The 15,376-nt window shown below is 54.6% G+C and overlaps 1 protein-coding gene across 5 annotated transcripts in view; it reads right to left on the reverse strand.

Moving 5' to 3' along the window:
• The window catches only part of PCDH1 (protocadherin 1), a 310,663-nt gene that overhangs the window by 257,627 nt on the left and 37,660 nt on the right, over positions 1-15,376 (reverse strand). Inside the window, exon 1 of one of the 5 annotated variants that reach the window (XM_085617766.1) lies at positions 13,842-13,970. The exons of 1 other annotated variant lie outside the window; for it this stretch is intronic. Coding sequence is in view for 3 of the 4 variants with exons in the window: in XM_085617765.1 (XP_085473891.1) it covers positions 12,304-12,370 (67 nt within the window). In the remaining variant the exon portion in view is untranslated. Of the gene's footprint in view, positions 1-12,303; positions 12,778-13,841; positions 13,971-15,376 lie in introns of those variants that run through there. 3 more of the 5 variants (XM_085617765.1, XM_085617768.1, XM_085617769.1) reach the window with 3 other exon arrangements.

Consider the following 15,376-nt stretch of genomic DNA (forward strand, 5'->3'; position numbering starts at 1 on the left):
ATCTTTGAGTGACGTGCAATGCCTACGTTGTAATGTGAACAGGGATCAAGTTGGATACCTGGACTCCTATGAAGGCAGAGCAATACCCATCATTACAGCGCCACGAAGCACCAAAACTACAGAAGCAAGCACTGAACAAAAAATATAGAACTTTCACTCCCAAAACCACGCCCACTGACACAACCTATGGACATGTATTTACTTGTGTCTCAGGAAACTTTAAAGTATACTCATGACCACTGCAATTATGCATCGTGGTTTCTTGTTTACATAATTATTTGCCACATATTCCATCATCGGCTGCATAAACTGCAGACTTTCGAAACAAATGTAGCTCAAACATCAAACGTTACAACAAACGTGGTGACCGGTTTGCATGCAGAGGAAGGCCCTTCCCACAAAGTTTAACTGATCATCTGTGTCGCTTATTTTTGTATATTGTTGTTAAACTGGGATTAATGGGGTGAAATCCTTGTCCAGATAGTATTATCATGTGTAAAAATTACAAAGTAAGTCATACTATAAAAAGCGCCAACTTACACAATTTAGTCACCAATACCGCATAATTCCTGTGGCCGCGCTCATATGCCTGTCATCATTGCAACAGTGTGAGAAGAGCCCTGCTTGTGCATTCATGCAGGTGCACAGTTATGCATAGATGGGCACAGTACGATTTAAACCACAGTGAATATGAGAATACTAAGAGGACGCAGCCCTAAGCCATCCACAGTGTGCGCCCTGAAGTCCACAGAGGAGTTTCAGTGGCGCTACCTGTAGGCATGGGCATTAAATGCGAGTCATGGAATAGGCCGGAGAGGGGCACGCAAGTGTGGCAGGGATGGGCATCATAAAACCAGCCATAGTGTGTACCCAGACACCGCGAGCAAAAAACTCAAGGGGAATGCATTGGTGCCGGCTGCAGCCTTCACTTGTGGTAATCTGCAGGCCAAATGCCTCGAGCCACCATCAGCCCCCAAACAAAGCAGAAACAAAGAGAGCTTACAAGAAAAACAAGACGATAGTTCCCAGAGCGCCTTGGTTGCTGAACACATTAACTCACTGCGTAATTAACGCCCAACAAAAAGCGACAGTGAGCAGGCCAGACTGTAAACTCCCCTGGAGGGGGCTACCTGTGGAGAGGGTGAATGCAGAGTCCTTCCCTTTGTTCACTTTGTTTCAAGAAATCTGACCCCCGCCCTCCCTTCGCCCCACTCCATCCTGTCCTGAGAGGACCCCCTTCTGTGGGCCTGTTGAACGTCATTGTTGTGTCTGTTTGCCGAGGCTGTCCTCAAAGGCTCGCTAGAAAATCCCTTCATGTGTGGGGGGAGGGAGTGAAAGCGCAAACACGGCGGTCGCCACTCACTCACTGCTGTGCACGCCAAGGCACAACTGTTCTACCAGCCACGGGCCTGCCCTCGCCACGCCCTGCGGAGAAACCGGTCCCTAAAGGAAGGGAGGGCGCACTCCCTGGACGGGCTCCGCGAACAGCGGAGGAGAGCGAGGTGGCACGTCAGTGCTACAGAATACCATGCATTAATGCTGGGCGGGGCTAAGGTCGTGACCAGAAACCGGGGAGGAGTCTATCGTGACATCACTGTGAGCGACTACGGTTAGTGAGATATCACAGGATAGTCTGACATGCAGTTGTTTTGGTGAAAATAGCAGTCTATATCAGAACGTGGGTATCCACAGATATTATAGAATTATCGCGACAGCACCAAAGACAGATGCGGTTAGCCTGATATGTCACGGGCAAAGACCTCACTAGAGTGAGCGATCAGGATACCACCGTTGACGGCTGCTGGACCGAAAATTCACGATATATAGCGAAACATCGCGGACAGCTCCCGTTATCCATGTTACAATCTAAAATGATATATCCGTTGGGAGCAACAATTAGTCGCAGAAAAGCCACAGCTCTCACGGTGATAGTCCTTGGGGATAAAAAAAAAGCCTTCGATGTAAAAACTTACAAAGCCGAGAGATACAGAAAAATAAATAGATTAAACCGTATATAAGTAATAAAAAGGAGAAGGGACTACGGCAAGCTGACGCCCGAAACCGTCTGGTCACCTCAGGGGTGCTTAGATAATAGGTGTCATTACTTAGTTCTGTCATTGTCATTTCTTGACAACTGGTGGAACTCACGGACTAAACGCAAGGCCCACCCCGACCTCACGGGCTAAACACAACGCGTGCCCGAGCTCGCCAACTGGAGTTAAAGGCCTATGCACGATCAGAGAATCGGAGCAGAGACGGAGGATGTGGCGCCCTCTACGGCAGCATGCTGTTACTGCGAGGATGCGCCCAGGAGAGCTCCCAGGACAAATACTGCGAGCAGCGGCTCAGTTAACGGGTAGCGCTGTGGTAGCGGGTAACGCCTCGGACACGACACACGGATCCTCGTCGAGTGTGGACGTGGGAACTTAAGGAGCAGTTAAAAGGGGGATGCAAGGCTGCCTGTGTGTTTACCTTGAAGAGATGTCAACACAGCTGTACATATAGGGGAATAAAATAAAAAGATGTTTTTCTCCGGCGCCTTGAGAGACCAGGAATCTCACAGGCCCGAGCAAAAATTGACACCGTTCCTATACACGGCCCTGACATGGCCGTGAGAGAAGAGAGGGCGGTTTTACTGTCCAGCTGGAAGGGGGAGGTGGGAGGCCCTGGGCCGAACCACTCGCATCCAGAGAGGGGTGTCACTCGCAGAGGGGTCTAGAGAAGGGGAGGTATTAGAATAGACTGGAAGTTCCGAAAGGCCGACGAGAAAGAAGAGAGGGTCAGAGTCATCCACGCGACACTAGCCCCACGACAATGGCTAACCCAGCGCCAGAGGGCGCCAAACAGAGCCTGGCATGGGACTGATCTAACCCTTAAAGCAGTGGTCTTCACGTTTTTTAATGCTGTGCCTGCCCCGCCCGCCTAGTGGGAAAAATAAATCGTTGGGCCCCTCTCAGAATTGTCACAATTACTCCATTACAATGTATCAAAGTATCCACGGTGTGTGGCTGGGGGTTTGAAGACTATTTAGAGTCCCTCCCCTTTTGACACACTCTCCCAGCTCGGATATAAATGACAAAAGTTGTGGTGGCCCATTACAGAGCAGAATGCTTATTTTGCATTGGCTTGGAGCCCCCTCCCCACCCTGGGATCACCCGAGGGCCCCCCCTAGGGGCGGCCTGCCCCCCCCCCCCAAGTTTGAAGGAATGTCCCTACTATTCATTCTTCACGCCTCCCCTCGAGGCTGTGCCCCTTGAGAGCACTGTTGCTTCGGTCTTCACTGCTCCAATGTATGAAATGACTTCATGTCACCATACTACTTCTCAGGTTAATGTTCATATTTCCTGTAACCTCAGCGCCCTTCTCAGCCCCCCCCCCCCCCATACACACATTACATTGTCTCCAGGTCTTCATGCGCTCAAAGCGTTGTTTTGCTCTGCAGGCTCCACGCTGCGTGTGAAGGCCTTGGGTCTCAAACTGACCTGTACCTGCCGTATATTCCTTTTACACAAACTGTACTTCTCAACCCATTATAAACGCCGAGCGCCCCCCGCCAATCACAGTTCTTACACGTATGAGCTCTTGCCAGCTACCATCGTACAACAACGGCCCGTGATGCCAACTGGCATGACAGCGCTCATGTCCCATCAAACACCCCATGTGTCACTGGCGCGACCGACTTTCCTGGTGCGAAAGTGTCTGTGTCCTTGTGCCTGCACTGGACACCCCTTTATGCAGATTCTCCATCGAAAGTACTCCCGTTGTAAAATTCTGTTTCCACTCTGCTGTAGTGTAAAACCGCAATAACCCTACCGCATCACTTATGCGGCATGTGTGCTCGATATGTGCTTATTTGTTGTCCAGAACAATACATGCGTGACTGCAAGTTTTTGTGTCAGCAATGCTCAGCGCGCTGAAGCCTGGCTGGCTGGAATCAGCGCTACGCTACATATGACAAACGCACTCAGAGCGCGAGGTGTAAATTATCTCACCCCACTCTCGCCCCTTCCAGAGGTGTGGGCCTGCGCTGCAAAACACCAGCGCACCTCTGGGCCAGTCTATCTCGGGGGGGGGGGGGGGGGGAGTAATGAAGCCAGGCATCGGCGACATGTTAATTACACCGGTCAAATAAGCAACATTGCTGATTTTGGCGAAACTTTATGTTTTTCAAATGTTGCTTTGCGTAATTTCTTGGAAGCTTTTTAAGCGAGTGAGCATCTCCCAATGAAAGCGGGATGCACAGGTCTCCGTGGTGAGACCTCGCACTGAGGTGTGAGGTTGTTAAGTGTCCCACAGGAAGGAATATGGCAACATCAAAACAAATACACGCAATACCAACCACAGGGGACCACCTACCACAAACCTCCTCTTCCAAAATAAAACTAAGGTAGGAGCTATGGATCTTGTGAGACAAAACCATGCGCCAAACAAATCCCAAGACAGACTTCTTGGCACGTCTGCAGCTTGTTGCGCCTCTCTCTCTCTCCAACTCATCCTGCGACACAGCTTAATGACACCACCGGTTGGGAAAATATGGCGCCTGGAAACATAAACCGGCACCAAGGAGCTACCTCCTCGTCTGGGTTCGGCAAATGCTGCACGTGTGGTGACCGCTGCATCTACCAGGCTAATAAATACACTGACATCAAGAGTATGCGTTACGTCAGGCATAAGCAACCTCTAGGCGCTGCCTTTTGCACAGACGCGATCTATGAACCCTCACAGTTTAAATTAAGGCCGATTGCTGTATGTCGGCTTAAAATCCCGCCAGTGGCCCACAGTCCAGAAACATGCAATGACAGATGTACCTTGTGTAGGTGTTATGTGAATTAATGTGCCCCTCGTTATTGCGCTCCCACAATGGCTTAAGCCACACTGACAGCGATGTTGAAAATGATAGTAAAAAAAGTGGACTTCTGTGTGCCTCAGACTTACAATATCTCCACTTTGTAACTTACAACCCCCGACAATACGTATGTAAATAAAGAAATTGTTTAACGTACTAAACATTCAGCAGTTTTTGCCCATCGCCCTGTCGACTGCTATTTCAAAGTGCACCACCTTAATATCCGCCCACCCCCCCAAACAAAAAAACCCTAGGCCATGCAGGCCCCTTCCCTCCGCCATTCCACGTAATAACATATATAAAGGAAGACTGCATTTTTAAGGGAAAAAGGCAAAGGCGTACAGCGAGATGAGGATTACACAGTGGAATATCGTTAATCACACAGCCTTGCGGTGCCTTACAAAGAAATAAATTATTCTTTCCGACAATTTGTTCTGCTGCCGCAGAAAACACACAATCCTTTTCCGCGCATTGAATGTGTGTTGTGCAAATCACAATTCTGCAGGCTATTTAAATATTCATATTATCTCTAGTATTTAAGTCCCGGGGGACTATCAGCGCGTGGCAAGCGCTCTATAAGAGATCAGTTTTAGTACAGCATTATTTTATTGGGACGGGGTACATAGAAAAGTACACGATGCTCCCTACGACAAGCCCCACCGAAGGCTCCCCAGCGAAAGTATGGGGGTGACGCTGTTCTGGGAGACTGCACCTGTGACGAGCAGGGCGCCACTCCCAGTCGAGTTCGAACCCCCGAGAAACCAGAGGGGGTACTAGGGCGACGTATGCGCACTGCCCAGGTATGCTCGGATTTACCGGGTCCAAACACTCTCGGCCTCGTGTCCTTCAAGCCCAGTCAGCGGGTTCGGCTCTTGAGAGTAGCCCGAGTGCCACAGCAGGGTCGCCTACGCCTGAACCCCGCCACGAGGAGGGTCCAGCAACACATCCTGCAGCGCACAGCTGGCGTCACTGCTGCCGCCTGCACGGCAGCCCTCGGTGCTGGCTCTCCTCCAAGGCCTTGGCACGGGAGGCTGCCGAGCAACACACGCACGGAGCGGAGGGAGCACGCTCCGATACCCCGCTGAGGCCGCAGGGAGTCGTGCAGCTCATCCCGGGTGCAAGGGAGCCGTGCAGCTCGCACCGAGGGCGCAGGGGAGCCGTGCAGCTCGCACCGAGGGGGCAGGGGAGCTGTGCAGCTCGCACCGAGGGCGCAGGGGAGCTGTGCAGCTCGCACCGAGGGCGCAGGGGAGCTGTGCAGCTCGCACCGAGGGCGCAGGGGAGCTGTGCAGCTCGCACCGAGGGCGCAGGGGAGCTGTGCAGCTCGCACCGAGGGCGCAGGGGAGCTGTGCAGCTCATCGCCGGTGCAAAGGGGCCGTGCAGCTCACCCGCCGAACCGAAAACGCTGGGGAGCCGTACAGCTCAGCCGCCCACCAAGGACGCTGGGAGCCGTACAGCTCGCACTGAGGCGCAGTGGAGCTGTGCATCGCACCCCCTGCACCGAGGGCGCAGGGGGCCGTGCAGCTCGCCTACCGCACCGAGGACGCACGGGAGCCGTGCAGCTCATCCCCTGCACCGAGGGAGCTGGGCTGCCGTGCAGCTCACAACCTGCACCATGGGCGGCTCATGGCTTAAAATGAGGTACCCAACTCCGCAGCCCTACGGAGGGCGCATTGGAAGCATGCACCTCACACTGCACTGGGAATCATGCACGTACGCTGCACTTAAGGCGCAGTGGAGCGCTGCAAGGCAGACTTTGCACCGATCCCGGTGTCATCACCCCCCCCCCCCCCCCCCAGCCGTTCAGCAAACATTGCGCACCGAGGGGTCCACTTTCACTGCTCAGAAGGTGCAGTAGAGCAGTGCAGCTCGTTCACTGCACCCAGCTATATCACCGCATTCCAGACGCGGGCTCTCACCGTGCACCACACGGTCAGACCACGACACGGGGTGCCACCGCGCAGCACGGAGCTTCATCGCCCCCAGGGAGAGAGCTCGTGCGCCGCGCATTTCACACACTGCATCACCCACGGACAGCGCCGGTTCTCATCGTGCCACACATGCCCCCGTTCGGCACCCCGAACGTGTAGGCAGAGCTGCAGTGCATGTGGCAAAGGAAGAGGGTCGCTTCCTTCCGCCGTGCACCTGTCACTACGTCAGTGTAAGGAGAGCTCCATCGCACCCTCTTTCCCTTCCCGTCTCCTGCACGCAGCCAGTACCCGAGCGGTGTCCATGCAGTGCGGAGCGAGGAGCAGCCGGCACTGCAGCGCCCTGCGCCCGCCGCTCGGCACTGACAGCCGTGATTTAATGCCGCGCACAGATTGGCAATGCCAGATTACCCCAAACAGTAACATTAGGCGGCGATTCTGTAATTCTTTACCACAGTCGCTGGAGTAGGATTTATGTGAGGGTTTTTATCCTCGGCAATAGGACGAACGTACAAAATAATCCGACAGGTTTCTCTGAAAATGAGCAGAGGCTTCCCAGAGTCTCCCCTTTGCGCCGAGGGACTACATTTCAGGACGCGTGACTGTGCGTGCCATGCAGCAGACACCCCAACTGGTCATTAATACAGCACCAGATGTTCGACGGGCCACCCCAAATGACATCTTCGAATCCTCATCGCCCACCAGAAGCCCTCGGTACCGCACAGAGCAACCCCCCCCCCCCCGCACACACACACGCCATCAGCCCATTTTACCACGAGATGGCACAACATTACCAGGGGTAAAGTGATGCTCCCTCCCACCCCTGCACCCCATTATAGGGCTCGCTCATCAACCACAGGAAGCAAGCATTTCAAACGCCCAGGGACGGCAGGAATGCTCTAAAAGGCGATATGAACATACAGCACAGAACCACCCCAATATGAAACGAGTCACGGTGTTAATCTGACCAGCTGCGTAGCGCACAACAGGCAAAGGTGCATATCGTGGCGCTTACGTTATTGATATAATCCCATTCCCATGAGAAGGACTCCCCTACGAGGCCGGCATTACACCCACGGCCACAGGGGAGCAGGTGTAGGCCCAGAATACACACGCCACTGCTCAACCGACGGCCACACACAACCTGCCAGGGAGGGGCCATGACCCCGAATAAGGATGGGGCTGAAAACAGAAGGGGGAGATCCTAGCGCACCCCAGAACATGACCGTAGCATGGAGAGCAGTGTGCGGTGGAAATGTGGAAACCTGCTCTGTGCCGCAGAGCGCGTAATAAGGTGGGGGAGCTCCCTTCCCACAGTAATGGAAATCTGAGTATGTAAGAGATATGGGCCTCTTAGCGACCTCCGGCACTCACCACACCCCTCGAGCCCCCACCAAACTCGCGAGAGCCCAGCGAGGGACATACGGCAAATAGCGGAGGCACGGTGGACCGGAAACGAAGGGGCCCCAGAGGGCCACTTCATCACAGGTATGGGCACCATGTGGGTCCACTGTCAACACGCATAGGAAATTACAGAGCTCCGCATCACAGCTGGGGAACCACAGCGTATGGGAACTATCGAAGGAACTCCTCACCCACAGCACGCTGAGAATAGAGAATGGCAAGTGACACGGCTTGGAACCCCACGGCATGCTGGACATAGCTTGTTCCTCACCCACGGAGAGAGCAGGGGGCCCTCAGAGTGCGTGAAGTAATGCGGTCCCTACACACAGCAGGAAGAGGCTGTGGAATGAGAGGCGCCGGAGCGTGGGAGGCCAGGGTATGTGGTTGATAATGAACCCCTCGCCCACAGCAAGCAGCGAAGGAGACGCGCCACATCTGGGGAACCACAGCGTGCTTGGAATAATGGGCTCCTCCTCCACAGCAGGCAAAGCATAAGACATTGGTAGCGCCACAGCTGGGAACCCCCAGATTGTGGGATATAATGTGGGTTCCACCCACAGCAGACAGCGTTGAGGAACCCACTGAGTGTAGGAATTAATGAGCTGGACACCCGCCGAGTGTTGGAAATAACGAGCGCCTCGCATACAGAGGGACACAATGGGGAGGGAGAAGCGCCACAGCTGAGAAACCACAGCACGAGGGAGATGGTGAGCCCCTCACCCAGAGCGGGCTGAGGCTAGGGAATGGAAAGCGCCACAGCTGGGAAACCACAGCACGAGGGAGATGGTGAGCCCCTCACCCAGAGCGGGCTGAGGCTAGGGAATGGAAAGTGCCACAGCTGGGATACCACAGCACGAGGGAAATAGTGAGCTCCTCACCCAGAGCGGGCTGAGGCTAGGGAATGGAAAGCGTCACAGCTGGGAGCCCTCAGTATGTGAAGAAAATTAGGTCCCCAACCACAGCAGACAGGTTATGAAATGGTAAATGCCACCGTTTTCAGGGGGGTGGGAGTTATTCGCATACAGCAGGCAGGGTATAGGAAGCAAGAGGTGCCACAGCTGGCGAACCACAGCGTGTGGGGAAATGATGAGCCCCTCGCATAAAGCAGTCAGAAAATAGAGAGGGAGAATCGCAACAGCTGGGAAACCACAGCACGAGGGAAATAGTGAGTTTGTCACCCAGAGCAGACTGAGGCAAGTGGATGGGAAGTGCCGCACCTGGGAGCCCCGAGTGTGTGAAATAATTGGGTCCCCAACCACAGCAGACAGTTTATGAATTGAAAAACTACCACAGCATGTGGGTAAATATGAGCTCTATGCATACAGCAGACAAGAGTATAGGGGGCGAGAAGTGCCACAGCTTGTGGGAATTAATGAGTTCCTGGCTTACAGTAGGCAGGAAACGAGTAGCCCCACAGCATGGGAACCACAGCATGTGGGAAGCAACGAGCTCTACGCATACAGCAGGCAGAGTATAGGGCGCGCGAAGCGCCACAGCTGGGTAGCCAATGTAAGACACGATGCGGCCCCTGGCCACAGCAGGGGTGGGGGTCTGGGGGAGACAAGCACCACCACATAGAAAGCTCAGCGGCAGACACACGGAGCTACCCCAAGACAGCCATCGTCGATATGGGGCACTCCAGCCACGGTTGACAGATCAGACAAGAGCGCCCTCAAGACAGCCATGGAAACAAAAATATTAAGGGCACAAGGGGCAATCACGCGCACCCAGGAAATGTAGTCTGTGGGCCACACAAACTGAAAGCACCGAGTGTAAGAAATAACCAGATGTTATCATCTTAAGCACCAGCCAAGCAAGGCGAAAGGTTAACAAATGAAGGATAGCGTGGGAAAATGGTGTCCCCCAACTCCACGTTCAACTGAAAGGGTTTGTGGGGGACACGGCGCAGACATTGAAGAATAAGAAGGGGAGACGGTCAGCGCGGCCCTCTAGTTACCACGCCCTCTTCCCATCTGCAGGGGGCACCAGAAACAGTGGTAGAGCCCCCGCCCGATAAGTGAGAACAGACCCCCCCCCCCTCAATTAGACCGGGCGGGTTTGCTCCAGAACGGATACGAGGCATGACTCAAATCCTCACCCCCCCCCCCCCGGTATGCTTTTCAAAGCACCCCAGGCCTGACACTCAGGGGTAGTTTACAGAAGATAGACCCCCCAGTGAAGTGCAGTAATGGGGGGTGAGATGTGACGTTACTCAGCTTGGACTGACTGAGAAATAGCACTGCGTACGTGCTCGCGGGTGCAACGCGAAGCTTTACGGGGTTATGCAACAGGCAGGCACCCCGTTCCCTGCTCTCTACAGCGCTGCGAGCATGTATGCGTCCTTGCAGCACTAGGTACAGTCAATCGACACCCGAAAATTACCGACTGCGTGTACATCAACAGTTAAGCCTAGTTCCTGGCAGAGACGCCCCATCCCCTCGTGCAGCGCCCAGCAGTCTGCGAGGCGCACTGAACCCCGATAATCGCTGTACTTTATAATTCGAACTGCAGCCGAGGAAGGGGGCTTTTCTTCCTTGCACTAGGGTCCGTGACATACCGGCTAGGCGACTGGTTCCTGGGCGACACCGAGAACATGCACAGCTCTGTGCAGCGTCAAGTGCACAGCGCCTGCTCACACAGCTCCTCTGAAGCAATGGGCGATGCCAGGTACTCCTGAACCACTGCGTAATAGCGCCTGCTATCTGTTGCGCCCGTGCAGCGCTAGATAGATGCTCCCCCTTCGACTTTAACCCGCATTGATAAGAGAGTCAACCCAGTGGGCATACTCAGCAGAGTGCCCCCCCCCCCCAATCCAGCACGGCGCCATGCAATGCAGCGAGAAACTCTACAGGAACACTCCCAGAATTGTGCCTCTACAGGGGAGGGGGCATAGTCCTGCTCGGACCCCATCCGACCACGGCTAGGGCCAGCCAGGAGAAAAGGAGGAACCCATTCTTATAGCACCCCAAGATCGCCTAACAATGAGGTGCCATGAGTTCAGTGTGGGGGGGGGGGGGGCGGCATGATGTGGGAACAGACGTTCCCTCACCCACCTCTTGGACGTAGGGAGAGAAACAGGGTTCAGGTGGCATCACTGTTCGATGAACACAGGGGTCTAATCTCCACATCCGGGGAGGGGCCACACGTTGTCGCAGGTACTACCACATCGACTGCACACGTATTTTTTTTGGGGGGGGGGGGGGGGGGGGGGCGCGTCTCACAGTTCGTGGGAATGCAGACATTTTTCAGCGGGAAATGTGGATAGGATTGGGGTAGCGGGTCGGAGATGGGGGCCAATTCCAGTATACGCGACAGAATTGGGCGAACTCTCCCCAAAGCATGGTCTTTCGAAGGGGGTGGGGCGAGTGCTAAGGCACGGGAAAAAAGATACTTCATGCAACCCTCAAGGCACGCTCCAGTGCAAGGTCCGGCGGCTCTGGTATACTCTCCTGCCAGACCCTCAAACAGACCAGTTAACGACTGGGGACACGCTAGGAGCCTCAAGCAGGCTTCCAGGCGCTTCTCTTCCTGGGATCCGTGCCTCCTCACCTCGGACGCCATGTATCACTAACTCGGAGTGTAATAGCCCCCAACTCCGGCTAACCCAGAATATAAACTATCATCCCAACCCGCAGATTAGTCCCCGCACTTTTTGTGGGGCTGAACGCCCCCTCAACACGCATCCAAATCTCAGCACTCCATTACCACCGGGGGAGGGGCGCTTGGCCCGTTACACATCCCTCAGGGGTCGGGCTCCATGCCCCCTCGCCCGCAAAGCTTCACGATCCGCAGCCTTAACCCCCTCACAGGGATTCACACTACCACCTCCAAGCGGTTCCATGTCTTCGAACGAAGGGGCTGTGCCCCGTCAGTTCTAGGTTCCCGCCGAGGGGCTCCATGCTTTCACCTGGGGGTCCACGGTCCCCAAGTTTCACAACCTCCGTACCCTCATGCCGGGGCTCCCCGCGACGCATGCCTTTAGATGGAAGGGGGGGGGGGGGTCCATGCCGTCGAATCTGGGGGCTCCATGCGCTCACCTGGAGGGAAGGAGTCTGTTTTTCCCAAATCATACGACCCTAAGATCAGTGCCCACACACTGGGGAGGAGCTACTCGACCCATGGCCTCACCTCGGGGGGCTCCGTGCCCCTGTGCTCCCAGGCTGTCGCCTCCACTCTCCTCCCCGGACCTTCCCATCTCGGCTCCTCTCACATCCACGGACAGCTCACGATCCAACCACACTCCAACGGCTCCCTCCACAAATCACAGCCCCTAGGCGTGCTGCCCGGGGTGGGGGGGTCCTGAGCGCAGCGCGCGGGGGGTCCTTGGCGGCCCGCGGGTGCTGGCGCCCGGCTTAGCCTCCTCCCGGGCTCGGTGCGGCGCTCAGGATGCAGTGCTCAGACTGCCAGCCTCACACGGACTGCGCTGAGAGCTGGGAAGGCGAGGGGGCGGGGCGTCGAGCCGGCCTCTCCCACCACACTGCTCTCCTGTGCCTTCCTCCGCAGCTCCCAGCCTCTTCCACCAGCACTGCCTCTCTCCCGTTACTGCTGCAGCCTCCTCCAAGGTGTGCGCGCCGCTCTCCCGCCAGTCCTCTGACTCTCTTCCCGCCGTTCCCTCTCACCTGCAACAGCCTCTTCAACGACACCCCGACCTCTCCCCTCAGACTCCCTCTTTACACTTTCCGAGCTTGTCCCAACAACACAACCCAGCTTCGTCACATGGCTTTATGCTTTCCTCCTCTTCCACCACTGCTCCAATCACCACTGTTTCCGGGGCTCTGAAGAAGGGCACCTCCATTATCTCTCGCCACCCCAACACCCGACCTCTTCCCCCTACCACCCCCTTCCCTCTTCTTGTACACCCCCACCATTTCTGCAACCCCTGCCCCAAAACGATCGCCCCCACTTTCCACTAATCCCGATCTCGTAATCTCCTAACCCCAGCGTCTCCCCTCCACCCCCCTACCTCTTCCCAGCCTACCCACGACCACCACATTCATCTGAGCAGCGCCACAGTCTCTCTTACTGCCCCATCCACAAAGCTCGGAGCCTCCATGCACCTCCACCCACGGCACGCGCCATCTCAGGTGCCATTCTTATGCCCGATTTATCAAAAGTCTCAAATTGTCGACCTGGCCTCTCATCGTCCCCATCAAAAGCCCCCCCTCACACACACCATTTCCATAGCCTCTCATCACGCTCCAGTCTCCCCCAACAGAGCCACAGACTAGGAGGTGAAACCAGGCCCCTGCAGCGCGGGGGTGAGGCCGGCTGAGGAAGGACCCGTATACCCCACGCAGCACACGGCCAATTAACATTGTGAAAAATGGAAGACTCGGGTCCTCATCATAGTCAGCAGTGGGTGCACCGTTTGCGTTACGCCACAGCCCTTCTTAATGCCGCCAAATATCTTTCCCCACCGCCCCAGTCTGTCACCATCCCCACAGCCTCGCTCGCCGCCGCCCTAACCCCCTCTCCACCCCCACAGTCTCTCGGGATCACTTTTAAAAGCCTCTGCTCCATTTGTAATTTTGCGCCCAGAATGTGATCTCTTGGTGCTATGGACCACAACTAAGAAACAGGAGGGCTGACGTCGTGAAACAAGGGTTTAAGTTTGTTCGAAAGTCTGAGTTTCCACTTAACCTTCTTAAATTTAGACAATCACTCACCTTTTCATATCCCGACAGCCCCTCCCCGTCTGTGGCTACTTTCAGCTACATCCGCCATTTACCTCAGCTTCAGAGTCAAAAACATCACTCATACCATCCATCTTGTCAAAGACCACGCCCTCTCCGCACCATGCTTCCCCTCGCCCTCTTTTCTAGAATAACTGCCGGATTCCTTCCCACGACAACTGAGATTCCCCATACGACCCTCATCGCCGATGCACCACTGCCCCTGCAGTCACAGGGCTGAACCGCACCCTCTGCGGACAGGCGCACCCTTCTCAAGCGCTCTCACGCCCCTTCAAAACGAGCTGGCTCCTTGTACAATCAGCATCCCCCTGGGAAAAAAAAACCGGAGGAAATTCCGTTCATACGCGACTGTCCCCTAGATATAACACTATATACACAAAAATACACAATCACTGCACTACAGTGGCGTATCAACGGTGCTATGGGCCCTGGTGCAAGGAGAGGAGATGTAAAACTGTAGCCCTGGTTCAGCTACGGTAAAGCTATGGTTCAGTGGGCCCCTAGGTCCCGGTGCCACTGAACCTGCTGCACTATGCTACACCCCTGCTTCCCTATACAATAAATCAGTATGATCAACAGCGATTAGACTGAAAACAAGGTTACCAGATGGTTAATGAAACCAAGGATGCCCACTTCGAGTCCTGGGCCACCAGTAGTTTTATTTGGGTCAGTTGAAATTATCCAATACTGCAAACCCCAAAATGCATTAGGTTGCTAGAAAAAAGCCCACACCCTGGAAATGGTGTCTTGATGACTGAGGATAGCTGGTGACAGCTCCCTTTAACAAGCATCAGCAAAGTCAATCAGATTCGCCTATGCCAGATCTATCAGCTTTGGCAATGTTTTTTTGTCACGCTGCACAGCAGTGCAAGCTATAGTGCGCCCCTCCGTATTATGGTTACACAAATATTCAAAGGTGGCCAACCATGCATGCACATTAGTGTGCCCATGGAGATATACATCGTTGAATAGTCTTGTGATACAGTTGTACAGAAACATGTGCGCCAACTCCCCCTGGTCATCTTGGAGTGGATTGCAAGTCCATTCACGAACATGGCTGCCACAAGCGCTGGACACGCTGGGTGTGGGGCACTGTAAGCAATGACCAGGCATGGGTAGCATGGCAGAGCCTTTTCAAAGCTTAAACAATAATATAAAAAAAATTAAAATATGATAGTTTTTTTGAACGTTGTTTTTTAGGAAAAGCACAAACTTGCCCACAAGTCTCCGCCACTACAGGGGACCGCTTTCCGTGTGGGTGAGGACATTGTGTTTCAGAGGAATGCTGCCCTACGCAGAAGTGGGGTGACCTGCTGCCCCATCCTGAGCACATGCAAGGGTGGCAGGGTGTCACATTGACACCCTGTTGCACCCCTGATTCGGCCATGTGTGCACATGTGGCACACATACATGCCCTAAGGGCATGTATGTCTGCCACACTGCACACTTTAACGTGCACAAAAATGCTTTTATTCACCTATTCGTCATTTACCACCAACCTTTAGTTG

The sequence above is a fragment of the Triturus cristatus genome, chromosome 7, assembly GCF_964204655.1.
Source record: "Triturus cristatus chromosome 7, aTriCri1.1, whole genome shotgun sequence".
In the NCBI taxonomy this organism is placed as follows: domain Eukaryota; kingdom Metazoa; phylum Chordata; class Amphibia; order Caudata; family Salamandridae; genus Triturus; species Triturus cristatus.